The sequence below is a fragment of the Fopius arisanus genome, unplaced genomic scaffold (genome assembly GCF_000806365.1).
Source record: "Fopius arisanus strain USDA-PBARC FA_bdor unplaced genomic scaffold, ASM80636v1 scaffold00060, whole genome shotgun sequence".
Taxonomy (NCBI): domain Eukaryota; kingdom Metazoa; phylum Arthropoda; class Insecta; order Hymenoptera; family Braconidae; genus Fopius; species Fopius arisanus.
Window position 1 is genome coordinate 479,427 of NW_011887799.1, and position 18,498 is coordinate 497,924.

General features: G+C 41.0%; 2 protein-coding genes across 7 annotated transcripts; one reads left to right on the forward strand and one right to left on the reverse strand.

Moving 5' to 3' along the window:
- Nucleotides 1-1,160: 1,160 nt before the first annotated feature.
- ACC (acetyl-CoA carboxylase) lies at nucleotides 1,161-15,229 on the forward strand. Of its 6 annotated transcripts, XM_011308550.1 has the most exons (5): nucleotides 2,513-2,788; nucleotides 2,887-3,039; nucleotides 3,734-3,950; nucleotides 7,483-7,606; nucleotides 8,007-15,229. In XM_011308550.1, the coding sequence occupies exons 1-5, from the start codon at nucleotides 2,758-2,760 to the stop codon at nucleotides 14,622-14,624; spliced, it is 7,143 nt and encodes a 2,380-aa protein (XP_011306852.1). In that variant the 5' UTR covers nucleotides 2,513-2,757; the 3' UTR covers nucleotides 14,625-15,229. The 6 variants fall into 6 exon arrangements, with proteins under 6 accessions (XP_011306857.1, XP_011306854.1, XP_011306852.1 ...); XM_011308552.1 differs by lacking the exons at nucleotides 2,513-2,788; nucleotides 2,887-3,039 and adding an exon at nucleotides 1,396-1,476; XM_011308553.1 differs by lacking the exon at nucleotides 2,887-3,039 and having other exon boundaries at nucleotides 2,516-2,582.
- LOC105268741 (SID1 transmembrane family member 1-like) lies at nucleotides 15,122-18,462 on the reverse strand. The gene is made up of 4 exons (XM_011308549.1): nucleotides 18,373-18,462; nucleotides 18,124-18,313; nucleotides 17,600-17,901; nucleotides 15,122-17,445 (listed from the first exon to the last, which is right to left on the reverse strand). Exons 1-4 carry the CDS (start codon nucleotides 18,381-18,383, stop codon nucleotides 15,573-15,575), a joined length of 2,376 nt encoding a protein of 791 aa, XP_011306851.1. The 5' UTR covers nucleotides 18,384-18,462; the 3' UTR covers nucleotides 15,122-15,572.
- Nucleotides 18,463-18,498: the final 36 nt, after the last annotated feature.

The following is an 18,498-nucleotide window of genomic DNA, read 5'->3' on the forward strand; positions in this document are numbered from 1 at the left end:
CGCGAGTGCGTGTATAAACAAGTGATTGACTACGCTGGAGTGCCGCATTTTGAAATTGGAATTAAAGCCTGGTTGGATTGTCTGGAAAAGATGATTTACTCCAAAATTGGCACTCCTAATTAGTCCATCAATTAATCGATTTTTCCGATAATTGTTAGCTAGCGCTCTAGTTGTTGACAACCGCTACGACGCTAGCTAACAATTATTGGAAAAAACTATTAATTTCCGGAGTAACTAGGAGTCCAAATTTCGGAGTAAATAATCTTCCCCAAATAATCCATCCGGGCCTTAAATTTATGTCGTATTTTATATCTACGCCCAAAAAGGTAAGTACTAAATGATGTACTAAATGTATCTATTTTTGTTACTAAATTAATGGATTTGGCTTATCCTCGACGTCAAGAAAAAGATAGCGAAGACAATGGGGAGGCGAATTTAAATTTAATAAATTAACAAGATGTTTAATTTTTTTTAAAAAATTTATATAATTATATTTTAAAAATAAATTAAAAGATTTAAATTTAGTAAAATTCAATCCACAGGTACACCGAAAAAAATCTCAGGAAAAAATGTGGATTTTTGATTCCTGGGAAATTGAAAAAAAAAAAAAAACAGGAATATTTGAAATTCAAAGAGGATTGACCAAAGTAGAGGCTCAGTTCTGGGGGTTTGAGTGACCCCAGCGGCATCATAGCCGACCCCAGAAGAGGGAGGGCGCCACACGCAACGCTGGGGTATCTCCTCGTTAGTCAACTCAGCAACTCTTTGGAGCAGATACTCCGTGGATATGTGGAAACCCAACAATAAACAATCGATTGTTAACTGGTCGACCTATCGGATAATCACTTGTCGAATAATCGATTGTGGCACTCGAAATTCATCATTACTGAAAAAATGGGATTTGGGTGAGAATTTTTTTTTTTATTGCCCGATTAACCTCGATTTTTAATAACCGATTAGTGAATAATTGACGTGCAAAAGCAAGATATTTATTTTTCTGTGAAAAAAAAAAATTTGATTTGAAAAAAAGTCGATCAGTCGAGAGCCGATAATCAGAATGAAAACTATCGATTCCTTCTAAAAAATGACTTCCATCGATTAATCGAAGAAAAGAGTCGATCTCTACATTATCAGAAGTCCCTTTTGGGCCACATGTACACACGTGTGAGTAAACCCTGACAAATGGAAAATATCACTCCATGGAAACGTGAAAACCCAGTGCCAAGTGTAGCCGGTATTATCGATGATATCGATAACCGCGAGATATCAACCATCACCTCGTAATAATCCCGTAAAAGTCCCTGAAACGAGTGCCTAAACCTGCGACAAAAAAAAACCTAAATAAAGTTGAATCGTATTTTTAGACAATCGAATAATTGTTTAGACATAGATAATTCAAATGGCAGGTGACGGTGAGAAATTGGATTCCAACCTCGAGGGAGGTGGACGTAAACAGCAGCGAAGAATTCATCATCGGTGAGTGCTACTGATTTTTCCGGTAACTACTAACTCACTCATAAAGTCATTGATTGATTATCTTTGAAAGAACGTTTTTACGTGCCACGCGCATAGTATGAGAGGCATGTGCTCCTTAGAAACAAATTTGACAGCTCTGAACCAATGGGAGGCGATTCTCCCATCGCCTGACACAACACTCCACCAATCCCTGGACTCGTGTTTTCATTCATTCGAGTTGTCTCTATCACTCTACCCTATTTATATTTCAAAATAATTGGACCTCCAACGATATCTCATTGTGAAATTGTTGGAGATGATTAGTAGATCCTTCAACGATTTTCCTAAAAGACTAAATAACACTTGAATCTAGACTTTCCCTGTGTAATTTAATCCACACATCTCGAATATATTATGTATGGATAGTGGATATATATTACATAAAATACTGATATTGATTTATAAACAAATTCGTCAATACTCTTGAATTATTTGTTGGACAATGTTTATTCATTAATTAATCAATTAATTCCTTCTTTTTCCGTTTTTCTTCAGGAAAATGTTCATTTAATTAAAATTTAAATTCAAAGTTCTAATATTTAATTTAAAGTCGATATCGAGAATCAAGAGATAATTTCATTGAATTCTATTGAAATTTATGAATAATAGTTGATGCTGAGTGGCTGTAGTAATTTAATAATTCCACTGAAATGATCAACATTTAAATTTCCTAATGAAAAAAAAGTCGCTAATGTAAATGAATAACTAGTGAATCACGCGGTCTAGGAATTTTCACCTGAATTCTTCGGTCTAACAAAAAGATATCGACATTTTCCAATATAAAAAAAAACAGTACTTTATGGAATTTACTACGAAATTGTAATCACCGAGATTTTAATCTCCCCAGTTCTATAATAGATAGATAAAAATAATTCCAAAGTTCGACGTCAGTTGATGCCATCTCTGATAACAACACGTGTTAACAGTGAAAATGCGATCGCGCGACTGCAAAGGCGAATCCGACACAAGTTACTTGAAGCACACGTCGACCTCTGAACCATTTTCCGTTTATCATTCCCCAAGAATATCAAAGTCTGACAGTCAGTTGTGATCGCTGGACGACTGTTGTACGTTTTTTTTTCTAACACTAAAAAAAAGTACTAGAAAAGGGGAAAAAGCCGCATCTCATCGGATTCCGGGTGAAAATGGAGAGCAATCGCCGAGGAATTAATCTTAAACAATAACAAATAATAATTTTCCACTGGGTGGTGATCATCAAAGATTTAAACTGTTGCATGGAGCATGCTGCAAGAATTCCTCGATTTAACAATTGGTATTCTCACGCCGAATCTCAACTGATCGCCCTTTCGAGCTGTGAATAAAAACTGGAGTCGTGGATAATTAACAACATTTGGAATATTTGTTTTCAAGGTTTATTCGTGCACTTCTTTATTGTCGGCGCTGTTTTTTGGATAATTCGAGTGCTTGATCTTATTTTCAACCTCGATTACCCACGAAGACGTGAAAATCGCCTTCGTATGGTTTTTGGTGGTTTGAAGAATTTTTTTTCTTATTATTTTTGGGGTAAGTTGAGGCTGGAGCATGAATTCAATTAATTTTAATTGAAATTCATTTAATTAAAATGGCAAAAAGAGATACAATTCGAATTTCCCCATTTTTAAGACATATCTCGGAATCTAAGGGAAATAGCGAACTTCTTGTGAAGCTCTTTTCTTTAGAAAATAATGCGAGCTACAAAAAAGGTCATCATAAGAATTTCGGTATCTCCCTTAGATCCGGAGATATTCGCAAAAATTTCTGAAGTAGCTTATTAGCTAGTAAATCGATTAACTACTTTTGAATGCGGTTTTAATTACCAAATTCGTTCAGATAATGAGTTAATAAATCAAGGAATTAAACATATTATAAAACATGATTATTTTATAATCTGTTTAATTTGTAGTGAAATTTCCGTATAAAATAAAAAGAAGATAATAAAAAGCCAATGGCAATGAAGTACGCAGTGATTTATCATTTTTCGTTAAATTCTTATTTCCATTTTCCGATAACATTGATTTCTGACCGTTTATGTATCACGGTCATTTAAAAGATAATAAAGTGATGTAATAGCACAAATGACGCGCAATGAGGAGAAAGAAATAATGGATTAATGCTTCTTCAATCCTGGGGTCTCTAATCAACCTAGCATTACTACTCCTACATCCCTTGGAGATTTAACTACGAATTCCAAAGAAACTACTATTTTGAATTTTCAAAGGTACACGTTTGTGTAAGGAAGTTAGCCCAACCGAGAGTGGCCTTGAGACAAGTGATCTAGTGAAGACAATGGCTGAGACACCAGTGAGTTTTGTCGTTGGAGAACCTGATCCTTCAGAGGAGTTAGAGACTGAGGACATTTTTCCTAGTGTTGGAAATGATGGAACAGCACACCAACCTATTTTGCCAGGGCTGGTTGAGCGACGTAAAAGGCTCAGGTGAATTCTATTTGTTTTTCCCCCTTTTTGCTTCTTAATCGAAGCATTACCAATCGTTGAAATTTAAATTATATATTTTTTTCTGCTATGTCCATTCATTGCGACTAAAAAAACTGGAAAATACTATTTTTGGAGCATGTGAATCGATGTATGTCGTTATTATTTCGTTCGTCATCGATTCGAAGCTAAATAGGGAAATTCTTATCCGGGAAATTAAATCATTTTTTTATCTCATTCATTTAAATTCAATTGATTTATCGATTTTTGTTTAAACAATTGTTTCGGCTGGTAAAATTACGATCTATCACCTTTTTCAATTTCAAATTTCAGAGATAGCACGAATTTTCTTAATTTTTCTTCTCTTGGTTATTTATTTATTTCTCTGCGAATAAGATTAACGGTATGAATTTATCAGAAGGACGAGAATCCGTTCGGTTTAATGTGGAAATATTTTTTGTTGAATATTTCGAGGCAATCGACGTCACGACGTGTTTAATGAATTCATTCAGTCATTCGGGTGTAGTCGATTGATTGTCAGGGAATATTTCCGGTAAAAATTCGTTGTCTTAGTTATTTGGGAAACCTTATGGAAAATCAACAAAAGTTCTTTTATTTTTGAGGACAGAATTAATTTTAAGTGGACGGTTTCATTCTTTATACTCTAGTCCAGTAAATTAATGCATCCTTAGCCCGCATTCACTAGATTTGTCGTTAACGATTACTTCAACGCGTACTTCCAACTCGAACTTTCAACGGTCTCGTAATGAATGAATATTTACGAGAGTTAACAATCAGCATTTTGCCTCGAGCCCCGAAGAAACTGCGAAAATAAATTAAAGACAAAAATCTTGAAACACCAATTTTCCTCCTGAATTTCCAGAGAATTTCCAAATTCAAAACTCATAATCGGAATTTTTTTCAATTAATGCATCTGTTAATTTCACCTCAATTACTCCACAGAAATGAATTTCAATTAATTAATTATTCTACAATATAAATTCAAATTAAGACTTCGCTGTCGGATTATTCCTTCTTCGGATTGTATTACCATTTTTATTCTAAAAATAATCAAAATAATTTAATTCCCACGAGTTTACGATAACAAGACCTTGCGCACGATAGCATGATATTTTTTATTTACGCACATGGTAATTGAGAGAATTGATCACGTGTTCTCTACAAAGTAGTTGAATAGTAGTGGGAAGTGGTGAAGCTCTGATGATTGGTTGAGTGATAGTCAGGTGGCATGGGCCCATCTCCAAGAGATGATGTGGGGATGGATTAAATCTCCTGCTCGGCCTCAGCCCTGACCTTCAAAAAATTGTTTATCCCACAGAAACACAAACAAATATTTAAAACTGGCACTTTACATTAACAAAAAACCTGCAGCACCCATTTTTAATGAGCATAGATAATTTTTTAAAAAGCTGCACTATAATAATTAAAAATTTATCAATTACCAGGCATTTATTCCTATTTTGTAATAAACTTATTTATTACAAAATTCAAAAATCGAGATTTTTCAAGGGAAAATTGATGGTAAAATTCAATTTTTATTCCATTCAATTCCATTCAATTTTCGGGATTTCAAAGAACTAAACTAGAAGAGAATTGTAATAATTTGATTTGTTTTTTAAATGAGAGAAACCAGTGATGAATTGAAAAGTCAAAATCGAGGCGCTAGAATATCCAAAAATGCTGGGAATTTTTTACCTATGCATTATCCACGTCCCCTCGGTGTCTGGAAGCAATGGCTGTCAAAATGTAGAGGGGATATTTCCTTTGGACATTGAGAAAGTACGAGGCACCTGAACAGGTTGTCAAGTCAGTAATTGCTGATCTTGCGAGGAGTGCGGGCTCGATCAAGAGACTTAAAAAACTTGTGCCATATCTCAAGACAAAATGTCGATAAGTATGACCTGAAGAATATATAAAATGCCCAAAAATCATTGTAAATACGCGTAAAAAAAATTGACTAGACAATAAAAAAAAAGATATTTTTCGGTGCATTTTCGGGCTATTTTTGTACGCAATGCATGCAAAAATACTGATAGCTACTGCTAAATCATGAGGATTTAGTCAGTCGCCTCTTTATTTTCCCTCGAGGAAGATCGGGGATTCCATTGTCGGATTGCGAGGCAAGTCGTGAAAATTGCGTGGACAATCAGAGAGATGCTGGACAGTACCATGAAGCGGATGAAGAGATTCGTTCTGGCCCAGAACGATGAGAAGGATCCAATCTGGAAGAGCTCTGATAATCTTCTTGCAGGACCATCGAGAAGCTCCGAGGGAAGTGTCTCCACGGAGGATCATCTGGCTGTACCTAAGAGTCATCAGCGATCTGAGACCTCAGGCCTTACGTAAATCGTTTTTATTCGATTCGAAAAAATCGTCATTTAAATTTTTATCCGAAAAATCACAATTGGTCAAATTGCAATATTCGTGAGCATTTTTCACCAACACTTGTTATTTTTACTGGACATTTCCCTAAATCGCGATCTGAGAATTTTTTCTCCGCCCACCATTTGAAAATTCAATAATGAAGTGGTAGAAGTGTTTTTTGTAGTTAATTCGATAAATATCAAGGTTTTAATATTATAATCATTAAAAAAAAATTCTATTCATTTGCATTTTTCTGCCATTTCAAAATTCAATAATTTTTACACTAAGAAAAAAAGTTGAGACGAATTGAAATGCGAATTTTATGCAGATATTTTATGCTTGGTCTTAGAAATTAATTGAAGTAATTAAAATCAATTACGAAATTTTTGGAAAAATCGTGGAATTAATTTATCGAGTGCAATTGTTGCTGGAGATTCAAGAAATTCCAACTGAACTGTTTACGTACCTGACAATCAAAACAGAATGAGAAGGGATAATTAAAATTGGGGATTACTATTTCACAACCGATTATTCTCGATGGCTGTCCCGGGAGTAGTTCATTGGGTTCTCGAACTCCTAAATTACCACTGAAACTCAGAATTTCATCCAGACCAGAATACCTTTCTCGAATTACGTGCACGTGTGATAAAAAATAAAACGTTCTTTCATGATTTTATCGATGACAAAGTGAAAACGAAATCGTCGAGTGCCTTCGCTGTTACGAGCACGTACTTCGCTGTTATTCAGCGATTGTTATAGGATTTTCACTCTTTCTATTGATGAACTTATCTAATGGCGTCATCGGACCTCAGGTATGACAATTGTCGTAGTTTACAGGAAAAAGGAAATATCCGAGAAAGGCGTGACTCCGGCTTATTCACTAATATTCACTCAATATTTTCATTTCATCAATAATTCCAGCCTTTCTTCCAGCGCTCCAGAAGAAAATCCAGACATTTCTTTGATTTAAATGAACCAAAAAAACTCATTCGTCCGAGCGTTAAAATCTCCGCAAATTCTTAAATAAAAGCGTAGTTTTTCAGGAATTCCTCTGAATCTACGAGAAATAGCGGAGTCTTAATATTTACGTAATTGTAATGACATTTTTCACGGAAAATAAAAGCGTTTGTGATTTTTGGTATTACAACAGGCCCAGCATGTCTCAGGGTACAGTGATGATTCAGGCCCAGAGTCCAGGACAGGAGAAGGACTTCACTGTAGCAACACCCGAGGAATTCGTTCACCGATTCAATGGCACTAAAGTCATTAATAAGGTAAATAAAAACCGGTTTCTTCCGTTTTTTCATTTTAAACGTCAACACTTTGACCCCGTGACGCAAGGTAAAAGGATTGGCATTCATCAATACATCCAGTAAAAAATATTTAAAAAAGCGTGTCTGAAGGAAACTAAATAATTAGCTGTTTCGCCTTGATAAAAAATAATTCATTTTTCTAAATTTTTCTCAATTTTTCTCAATTCTTCTTCATTTTTCTCGATTAACAGTTAAAAAGTTTCAATTGATTTATCGCGATTAAAAATCTCTAAATCGAGTATCCAAATTCGATCGATCCCTACAAATCTTGTCTCTACTTCAAATTAACAAGTAATTACTGGATTTATTTATTGTCATAATATTTTGGTCTCGATTTCCCTGAACGTTATGAATTCTCTAGGTCTTGATCGCCAACAACGGAATAGCAGCGGTGAAATGCATGCGTTCTATTCGCCGTTGGTCATACGAGATGTTCAAGAACGAGAGAGCAGTTCGTTTCGTGGTGATGGTGACACCAGAGGACCTGAAGGCGAATGCCGAGTACATAAAAATGGCAGACCAGTACGTTCCAGTTCCAGGGGGTACAAATAACAACAACTACGCGAACGTCGAGCTGATTGTGGATATTGCCCTGCGAACTCAGGTGCAGGCTGTGTGGGCAGGTTGGGGTCACGCATCTGAGAATCCAAAGCTACCAGAGCTCCTCCACAAGAACAACATCTCCTTCATCGGGCCATCGGAGCGTGCGATGTGGGCACTAGGTGACAAGATAGCCTCCAGCATCGTTGCCCAAACAGCAGAGGTTCCCACCCTTCCCTGGTCAGGATCAGAGTTGAAGGCCCAGTACAGCGGAAAAAAAATAAAAATATCATCGGAGCTCTTCAGGAAGGGCTGTGTTTCCTCAGTGGAGGAGTGTCTGGCAGCAGTGAAGAAAATAGGCTTTCCAGTGATGGTAAAAGCTAGTGAAGGTGGCGGTGGAAAGGGAATTCGAAAGGTGGAGAACGCAGAGGAACTTCCGACACTCTTTCGTCAGGTTCAGGCTGAAGTACCAGGATCACCGATCTTCATAATGAAGTTAGCAAAGTGCGCTCGTCATCTGGAGGTTCAACTCCTGGCAGACAACTATGGAAATGCTATTTCTCTGTTTGGTAGGGACTGCTCGATCCAGCGGCGGCATCAGAAAATCATCGAGGAGGCGCCAGCTGTCATAGCAAAATCCGAGATCTTCGAGGAGATGGAGAAGGCCGCTGTGAGACTTGCAAAAATGGTGGGATACGTTAGTGCTGGCACGGTTGAGTATCTCTATGATACATCTGGTCGCTACTACTTCCTGGAGCTCAATCCTCGTCTCCAGGTGGAGCATCCCTGCACAGAGATGGTATCCGATGTTAATCTGCCAGCTGCACAGTTGCAGATTGCCATGGGACTGCCACTACATCACATCAAGGACATTCGTCTGCTGTACGGGGAGAGCCCCTGGGGAGACTCGACCATCGACTTCGATCAGCCCAGGCACAAGCCCCAGCCTTGGGGACACGTCATAGCTGCCAGAATCACCAGTGAGAATCCCGATGAAGGCTTCAAACCCTCATCAGGAACTGTTCAGGAGTTGAATTTCAGATCATCGAAGAATGTCTGGGGATATTTCTCGGTGGGGGCCTCTGGGGGACTACACGAGTTCGCAGACTCCCAGTTCGGTCACTGTTTTTCGTGGGGGGAGGATAGAAATATGGCAAGGGAGAATCTGGTGATTGCTCTCAAGGAACTCAGCATCAGGGGTGACTTTAGAACAACTGTAGAGTACCTGATCACTCTTTTAGAGACTGAGTCTTTTCAGATAAACAGTATAGACACTGCGTGGCTGGATGCTCTGATTGCTGAACGAGTTCGAAGTGACAAACCTGATGTACTTCTTGCTGTAACATGTGGAGCACTTCATATCGCTGATCGCACCATCACTGCAGCATTCACTGGGTTTCAAACGGGATTGGAAAGAGGACAGATTCAGGCGAGCAATGACCTCAATAATGTCTGTGATGTGGAGTTAATTAATGATGGATGGAAATACAGGATACAGACGACCAAGTGTGGCCCCAACAGCTACTTCCTGGTGATGAATGGGTCTTATAAGGAAGTGGAGCTCCATCGACTGTCTGATGGAGGTCTTCTTCTCTCTCTCGACGGCTCTAGCTTCACGACTTACATGAGGGAAGAGGTCGATAGTTACAGAATTGTCATTGGAAATCAGACCTGTATATTTGAGAAAGACAATGACCCCTCGCTGCTTCGTGCCCCGTCTACAGGAAAACTCATTAATTTTCTGGTTGAAGATGGAGGACACATTGACGCAGGTCAGGCCTACGCTGAGATCGAAGTTATGAAGATGGTGATGACAGTAACAGCGGGCGAATCCGGATCTGTTTTCTACGTTAAGCGACCTGGGGCTGTCCTCGAGGCTGGAACTCTCATTGCTCACCTGGAGTTGGACGATCCCTCTCTTGTCACAAAGGCCCAGGAGTACACCGGACAATTCCCACCACCAACTGTTCCAGCAGTCCCTGAGAAACTCAATCTCCTCCATGCCAAGTACAGAACAGCTCTGGAGAATACCCTGGGGGGATATTGTCTCCCTGATCCTTACCATTTACCTCGACTCCGCGAGTTGATCGAGAAATTTATGAGCTCTCTGAGGGATCCCAGCCTTCCCCTTCTCGAGCTGCAGGAGGTCATCTCGACAATATCCGGAAGAATACCGATATCAGTTGAAAAGAAAATCAGGAAGATGATGACACTTTACGAAAGAAATATAACGTCTGTCCTTGCCCAGTTTCCATCACAGCAGATAGCAGCTGTCATCGATGTCCACGCAGCTACATTATCCAAGAGGGCAGAGAGAGATGTCTTCTTCCTGACGACTCAGGCTATCGTTCAGCTGGTGCAGAGGTACAGGAATGGTATCAGAGGAAGAATGAAGACAGCTGTTCACGAGCTGCTGAGGCAGTACTACACGGTGGAGAGTCAATTTCAACAGGGGCATTACGATAAATGCGTATCTGCTCTGATTGCAAAGTATAAAGACGACATGACGATGGTTACTAATACTATATTCAGTCATAATCATGTCACCAAGAAGAATATTCTGGTGACGATGCTGATTGATCACCTGTGGGCGAACGAACCAGGCCTGACTGACGAGCTATCCAGCACTCTAACGGAACTGACAAATCTCAATCGTTCAGAGCACAGCAGAGTGGCCCTGAGAGCTCGCCAGGTTCTCATAGCAGCTCATCAGCCTGCCTATGAACTTCGTCACAATCAAATGGAGTCGATATTCCTGTCTGCAGTGGACATGTACGGCCACGATTTCCACCCTGAGAACCTCCAGAAACTCATTCTCTCAGAGACATCAATTTTCGATATTCTTCATGATTTCTTTTATCACACAAATCGAGCTGTTTGCAATGCAGCCTTGGAGGTCTACGTTAGAAGGGCATACATCAGTTATGAGCTGACCTGTCTCCAGCATTTGGAATTATCTGGAGAAATTCCACTGGTATACTTCCAGTTTCTTCTACCGAGTAATCATCCAAATCGGCAGAACCAGTCTCTGGTTAATTATAGAACTGGAGCGATGGCAGCGTTCCACAGCCTCGACGAGTTCAGTCAGTACTCAGATGAAGTCCTGGACCTTTTGGAGGATCTCTCCTCCCCTTCGTCGGTTTCTGCCAAAGTCCTGGAGGCTGTGGATGCAGCTGTCAGTGAGTCTAGACACAGTACATCGATAAATGTGTCATTGAGTCATGCAGAGCAAGGAGCAGTGGATTCTACAATAGGGGAGAAACCAGGAGAGCCAGTGCACATCCTGAGCATTGCTGTCCAGGACAATGGTAACCAGCAGGACGACGCCACGATGTCCAGGCTCTTTGGTGACTGGTGTCTCACTAACAAGGAGGAACTCATATCCCGAGGAATTCGTCGTGTGACATTCGCTGCTCTCCAAAGGCGTCAGTTCCCCAAGTTCTTCACTTATCGTCATCGGGATGGCTTCGTCGAGGACAAGATCTACAGACACTTGGAGCCAGGAACAGCCTTTCAACTGGAGTTAACGAGAATGAGAACGTACGATCTCGAGGCGCTGCCCACATCTAATCAGAAAATGCATCTTTATCTCGGACAGGCTAAAGTGGCTAAAGGCCAACAAGTGACTGACTACAGGTTCTTCATTCGATCGATCGTGCGACACTCGGATCTCATCACCAAGGAGGCAAGCTTTGATTATCTCCATAATGAGGGAGAACGCGTACTCCTGGAGGCGATGGATGAGCTGGAAGTAGCATTCTCTCATCCCCTGGCGAAGAGGACAGACTGCAATCACATTTTCCTCAATTTCGTGCCAACTGTCATCATGGATCCAGCGAGAATTGAGGAGAGTGTGACGAGTATGGTTTTGAGGTATGGACCACGTCTCTGGAAGCTGCGAGTTCGTCAGGCTGAGATCAAAATGACGATCAGGCCAGCACCTGGAAAACCAACGTACAACGTTCGTCTTTGTATTTCCAATGACAGTGGATACAGCATTGATCTACATTTATATGCGGAGACAACTGATCCCAAGACAGGCGTCATCAAGTTCGAGTCTTATGGCTCGAGTAATATAGAGACGTGGAGACCTGGTCCCATGCATGGACTACCAATATCTACGCCCTATCTCACGAAGGATTATCTCCAGGCGAAGAGGTTCCAGGCACAGAGTGCAGGGACTACATACATCTACGATCTTCCTGACATGTTCAGGCAGCAGATTGAGAAGTACTGGACTCGTTATTTGGAGGAGAGACCTGGGGAGAATCTAACGATGCCAAATCCAGTTATAGATTATGTAGAACTTGTTCTCGATGGGGATGTCCTCATGGAGCAGAAACGACTGCCTGGGGAGAACGATGTGGGAATGGTTGCCTGGAAATTAACACTCTACACCCCAGAGTGCCCCTCTGGACGGGATGTCATCCTCATAGCTAACGACCTGACGTACCTCATAGGATCCTTTGGCCCCAGAGAGGATCTGGTGTTCTTCCTTGCGTCGCAGAAGGCCAGAGAATTGTCCATTCCTAGGATCTACTTCTCTGCGAATTCTGGAGCGAGGATCGGACTTGCTGAAGAGGTCAAGGGGCTCTTCAGGGTCGCCTGGGAGGACAACTCAGCCCCGGACAAGGGATTCAAGTACATTTATCTGACACCTGATGATTACGCTCGTCTGGCATCCCTGAATACTGTTAAGGCCTCGTTAATCGAGGATGAGGGGGAATCAAGGTACAAAATTACTGATATCATTGGTATTGATGATGGCCTGGGGGTAGAGAATCTTAAGTACGCGGGAATGATTGCTGGGGAGACATCCAGAGCGTACGACGACATCGTGACGATCTCAGTGGCGACGTGCAGGGCTATTGGAATTGGATCCTATCTTTTGCGTTTGGGTCAGAGAGTCATTCAGATCGAAAACTCTGATATTATTCTCACTGGGTACAGGGCACTGAATGCTGTCCTAGGGCGGGAGGTTTACGCCAGTAATAATCAGCTGGGGGGAATATCTATTATGCATCACAATGGTGTCTCCCACGCCACTGCACCTAGAGATCTTGATGGAGTGGAGACTGTCCTCAGGTGGATCAGCATGGTACCAACATTCAAAGGGGGACCTCTTCCTATAATCCCTCCGGCTGATCCTATCGACAGGGAAATTGTCTACACACCGACCAAAACACCGTATAATCCCAGGTTTATGCTCGAGGGGAAGTTCTCCCCTGAGGGAAATGTCTGGGAGTCTGGATTCTTCGATAGAGGCAGTTGGGAGGAGATTATGAGACCTTGGGCTCAGACTGTTGTCACTGGGAGGGCAAGGCTTGGAGGAATTCCCTGTGGTGTTGTAGCTGTGGAGACCAGGACTGTGGAATTCCAATTGCCTGCTGATCCGGCTAATCTCGATTCTGAGGCCAAGATGGTTTCACAGGCTGGACAGGTGTGGTTCCCTGACAGTGCTTACAAGACAGCTCAGGCTATCAAGGACTTCTCCAGGGAGGAACTGCCACTAGTGATTTTTGCCAATTGGAGGGGATTCTCTAGTGGGATGAAGGATATGTATGAACAGGTGATGAAGTTTGGGGCGTATATCGTGGATGGATTGAGGGAGTACACAAGACCTGTTTTTGTTTATATTCCACCGAATGGTGAGCTCAGAGGAGGGGCCTGGGCTGTTGTTGATACGACGATTAATCCCAGGTACATCGAGATGTTTGCTGAACCCACCAGCAGGGGAGGGGTTTTGGAGCCTGAGGGAATTGTTGAGATTAAATTCAGGAAGAAGGATATCATCAAGGCAATTCACAGGAATGACTCAGTGACTCAGGGGCTGAAGGAGAAACTAGCCAATCCTGGGCTATCTGGGGAGGAAAAAAATTCTGTCGAGGCTGAACTCAAGCAGAGAGAGCAGTTCCTTCTTCCCATGTATCACCAGGTGGCTGTGCATTTTTCGGATTTACATGATACGCCTGAGAGAATGCTCGAGAAAAATGTTATTCAGGACATCGTCCCCTGGAAAAAATCCAGGAAAATCCTGTACTGGAGGCTCAGAAGACGACTCCTTGAGGACGAGATTAAGAGGGATCTTCTTTCTACTGAACCTAATCTGGATTACAGGCAGGTCGATGCCATGTTGAGGCGGTGGTTTGTCGAGGATAAAGGCACCACTGAGTCCTATCTGTGGGATCAGGACGAGACTGTTGTCTCTTGGCTGATAGAGCAAACGAAGAATGAAAATAGTGTTGTTACCAGGAATATTAATTGCGTTAAAAGGGATGCAGTTGTTACTCATGTGAAGGAGGCTATTGAGGTCTGTCCTGAGGTACGACTGGATGCTGCTCTCGAGATTGTCCAACGACTTCAATCCTCTGAGAGGACAGAGCTCCTCAAAAAACTTACCCAGCTTGAGTCCGAAGAGGCTGCACAGGAAGTTGATTAATGGTAATTCAGCATCGATGAAAAAATTTAATAGAAAAACGTAACGAATTCGTTAAAAAATTGAATTTATATGGAACTTTATGATAATTTTATCAGACACTTATGGCTTTCATTTTAACATCTACTGAATTTTTTAACGAATTCGTTAGGATTTCTTGTGAAATTTCTTCATCCTTGAGGTCTCGGGTTAATTCGTCATTGGGAATTGATCGGGGCTTTTGATGTTTAATTAACATTCCGTCTGGATTGCGAGACAATTCATTTCACACCTGCAATGGGTACCTGGTTATAGTTGTTAGTGTGTACATATGGAATGAATTTTGACCTCTGCAATTGCGTCACCCCCATTTATTTAGACAATTGTATATTTAGTAGGTTTTTTATGTATTGTAAGTCGAGTGTGATTTCCGTTGGATTTTCGAGGGGATTTTTAAGGAGAGAAATTCATGGATTTCGTAATTAGGTGCTTATTTATGTTTGTGAGCACAATTTCATACGTTTAATATGGTAGAATTAATATTAAGAACGAATGAATTTATGTAATCATGGAATAAGGGAATCACTGCCATGACAAATAAACACAAGAATCATTATATTGTTAAAATATCACACGTTTTGTTTATTTATTTTTCTTAAAATTACAACAACTCGCAGCTTTACAGATATTTTATTCAATTTCTAATAGATATTTCTAGAAACTCTAGTGAAAGTAAAAAACAGTAATTTAACAATAGAGTTTCGGGGTATTGAATCCCACTTTTTCTCCTTATTTATTATCAAAAAAATAATAAGAAATGATTGTATAAAATCATTTATAGAATTGCAGAAAAAGCGGATATGATTTTTCGTTTTGAAAATGATGAAATTACAGGAGAAATCTCTGCAACGAACAAAATCATTCAATAGAAATGAATCAGTAGAAAGTTTATCCAGAAATTAACTAATAGTATTAGAATACGGGTATGAGACTCCTGTGGGTGTCCTCGAGGTCATCGTCGAGGGTCAGGAGAACCATGAAGGAGAAGAACATGGCGAGGGCAGAGAGGAAGTGCCAGATATCATGGTAATCGAAAAAATTGAGTAGTGATTCGCAGGGGCGATTTGAGTGACGAGATTGGGCCGGTGTGAGGGCCCAGGAGATGGATTTTTCGATGAAGAAGTAGAGGGCAAAACCCCAGGTGATGAAGGACAGAATTATGTAACACACCGTTGGGTTTTTAATTCTCTCCCCATGACAGAGCTTCATCACGATATAGAAGAAGGTGTACAACAGGAGATTGGACATGAGAATTGTCAGTAGAAATGTTGCAAAGTCTTTTCCACGATGCGTATTCCCCAAGACGGCTAGGGCGACATTGCAAAAATTTGCTATGACGAGGAGAATTAGTCTTCCTCCGTACATCGGTCTCATGATATTCGTAATGCCTGATCGTGCGTCATGTTTAAATGTGTTGATTATTCGACGAAACATTCCCCTGTCGAGTCTCCATCTGCCCATGTAGTAAATCTGGGCTGTTAGGACAAGGCACACAACGAGATGAATTATGGTAAAAATAATCCAGAAGTAATATGAACCGTCCAGGACCCCCAGCATCCCCAGGAATATTATCAGTGCAAGCACTCCAAATGTCACCGAGGCACGAGCGTTGATGTCAGGATGTCTTGTCTGGTATATTTTCACCATGCACAACACCGCTATTATGTACATGAAACTCGTGTCAAATTGAAAATTACTGTGATTGGGACAGACATGATAACAAGCAGAGAGAACACCCTCCATCATCAGAGCAGTTCCCATGGCATAGAACAATCCATAATGCTGAGGAATTCCAAAGCTCTTCTTCTTCTCGGCGAATGCAAGATCCCCCTGTTCCCTGGTCCACGTCAGCCAGATAAATAACAATCCAAGTAGAACATACCCAAAGTTCGAAAATACGTGATTGAAATCAGAGAATCCAAAGAATGGATGTGAACAGAGAAAATTGAAGTAGCAGAGGTCCTGATTGCCAGTGACATGGATGACCCTCTGGTAGGTGGCCATCAGCTGGACAACAGGAAGTGCATAGAACACAGCAATTGTCCCCAGGTAATAAAGATAGAGTCGAGACTTGTGTCGAAGTATTTTTGGCTCTTTTCTAGCTAAATCTGACACCGAGAGGACTCGTCTGGTGCGAATAATCTCTTTATCCGATAATGCGTCCTGGAGGATGTCGATGTCGTCCTCGTCAAGAGAGGAGTCTCCATCGTCGACGGACGTCCACTGGCTGGGTCCAGGATCCTCAAGGGCTGAGGGACTCGGCAACATCTCGGGATCTGGCACGTCCACGTCCAGGACAGCTTCCTGCTGGAGTTTTCGACGTATTCTCACCTTGTGGGACAGCACTCCGATGACATAGGAGATACAGAAGGCCAAACCTATAGCCAGAGCAATAGTAGCTGCTTTGACACCGTCCTTGTAGGTGATATTCGGGGTGATGCTGATTGTCACTGATTTACTCCGGTCTGACGATCCCATCTCCAGGGTGCAGTCTGTATCCTCACCCTTGACCACGAGGACGATGAAGAAACCGTTGGGATACGCATCCCGCGGAATTGTTATACCCCCCAGCTGACTCACTGTCTGCCAATATCCTGAGAACTCTATATTCCTTTCTAGGTCGAACACTGGGCATGATGGATTCTGGATAGAGACTGTCATGCATGTGTCGCTGGTGGAATTAATTTTCACGAGCACTGAGCTATTCTCTGCTTGGTTCGAGAAGTTATAGCCGTAGTATCGAGGCTCTGACGGTGAGACCACCAGATCTCGAGATTCTCCAGGTCTGAAAGCACAGATTCTGAAATATATATTTATATTTTTTAAACAATCATGAAAGAGATTGAAGATTTGACCATATCAAAATTGATCAATTAAATGGATAGAAAACTACCAGCAGAAAATTAACCCGAGGCAATTAGTATTAATTATAATAGTACCGAATATAGAAATCCGTTTCTGCGACAACTAAGAGATTGAACTCGATCTTCGACTGGCTCTCAATTGAAATACTGACGGTGATAAACTCCTCATTCTCCAAATAACTCCTTCCCACTTTATAATAATTGGCTGAGCACAAGGTTCTGCTGGTTTTGGAGAAGGCAAGGGGCTCTGCATTTTTCCTCTCCACCAGGAGAGGAATCTGCCATGAAAGAATTCCCTTTTTCTGTCTGACAACGACAAGCAGAGGCTCATCTTCACTAGCTTCACTGTCTACGTAGATCCTTGCCCCCTGACTATTCTGCAATTATGTTTATTTCTTAATTTTTTAAAATCTCCCCTCCAAATTTTCGCGGAAAATTCGATAAGCCCAACTTTTATTGCTTGATTGTTATTATTTTTTATTTAAACTGCGGAAGTGCCTTGCCCGTCTGATAATTAAATTAATTATGAATTTTATAGAGATAATTGATTATTAAAAGGAGGGAATTGATTTGACGATTGAATGGTGGCCTTTTCTTACATTTTTGTTGCTGTAGAGGAAAACCCACTCGAGGCTGGAATTCAGGGATTTATTGTAGTTAATTCCATATTCAGCCAAAACAACCTGCGGATAAAGTGGTGGTGGTGGTTCTGATGATTCTGATAACACTTTGACAACCGGCAGCAGTGCAGTCCATAAAATCAACAACACCTTCATCCTTTCACAACAGCTGAAAAATTCTTCAAAAATTAGAGCAGCTGATTAAGACTGACCGATTAGATATCATACCTGTGCGTCATTTATCTAATTTTCCCTGTTATAGCTGATGAGATTGGATACGTAACCTCAATCACGTAAATTCGCTGCTGTCATTGTAAGGAATTCCAAGTATTAGACGCACACATGAGCACTTTT

Coding starts and splice junctions, on each gene's coding strand:
- ACC (XM_011308550.1), top strand. CDS start 2,758: ATGCTGCAAGAATTCCTCGATTTAACAATTG. Junction 3,951..7,482: donor GAGCGACGTAAAAGGCTCAG/GTGAATTCTATT, acceptor GTATTACAACAG/GCCCAGCATGTCTCAGGGTA. Junction 7,607..8,006: donor GCACTAAAGTCATTAATAAG/GTAAATAAAAAC, acceptor TGAATTCTCTAG/GTCTTGATCGCCAACAACGG.
- LOC105268741 (XM_011308549.1), bottom strand. Junction 17,902..18,123: donor TCCTCTACAGCAACAAAAAT/GTAAGAAAAGGC, acceptor ACATAATTGCAG/AATAGTCAGGGGGCAAGGAT. Junction 17,446..17,599: donor GAAACGGATTTCTATATTCG/GTACTATTATAA, acceptor CTGTGCTTTCAG/ACCTGGAGAATCTCGAGATC.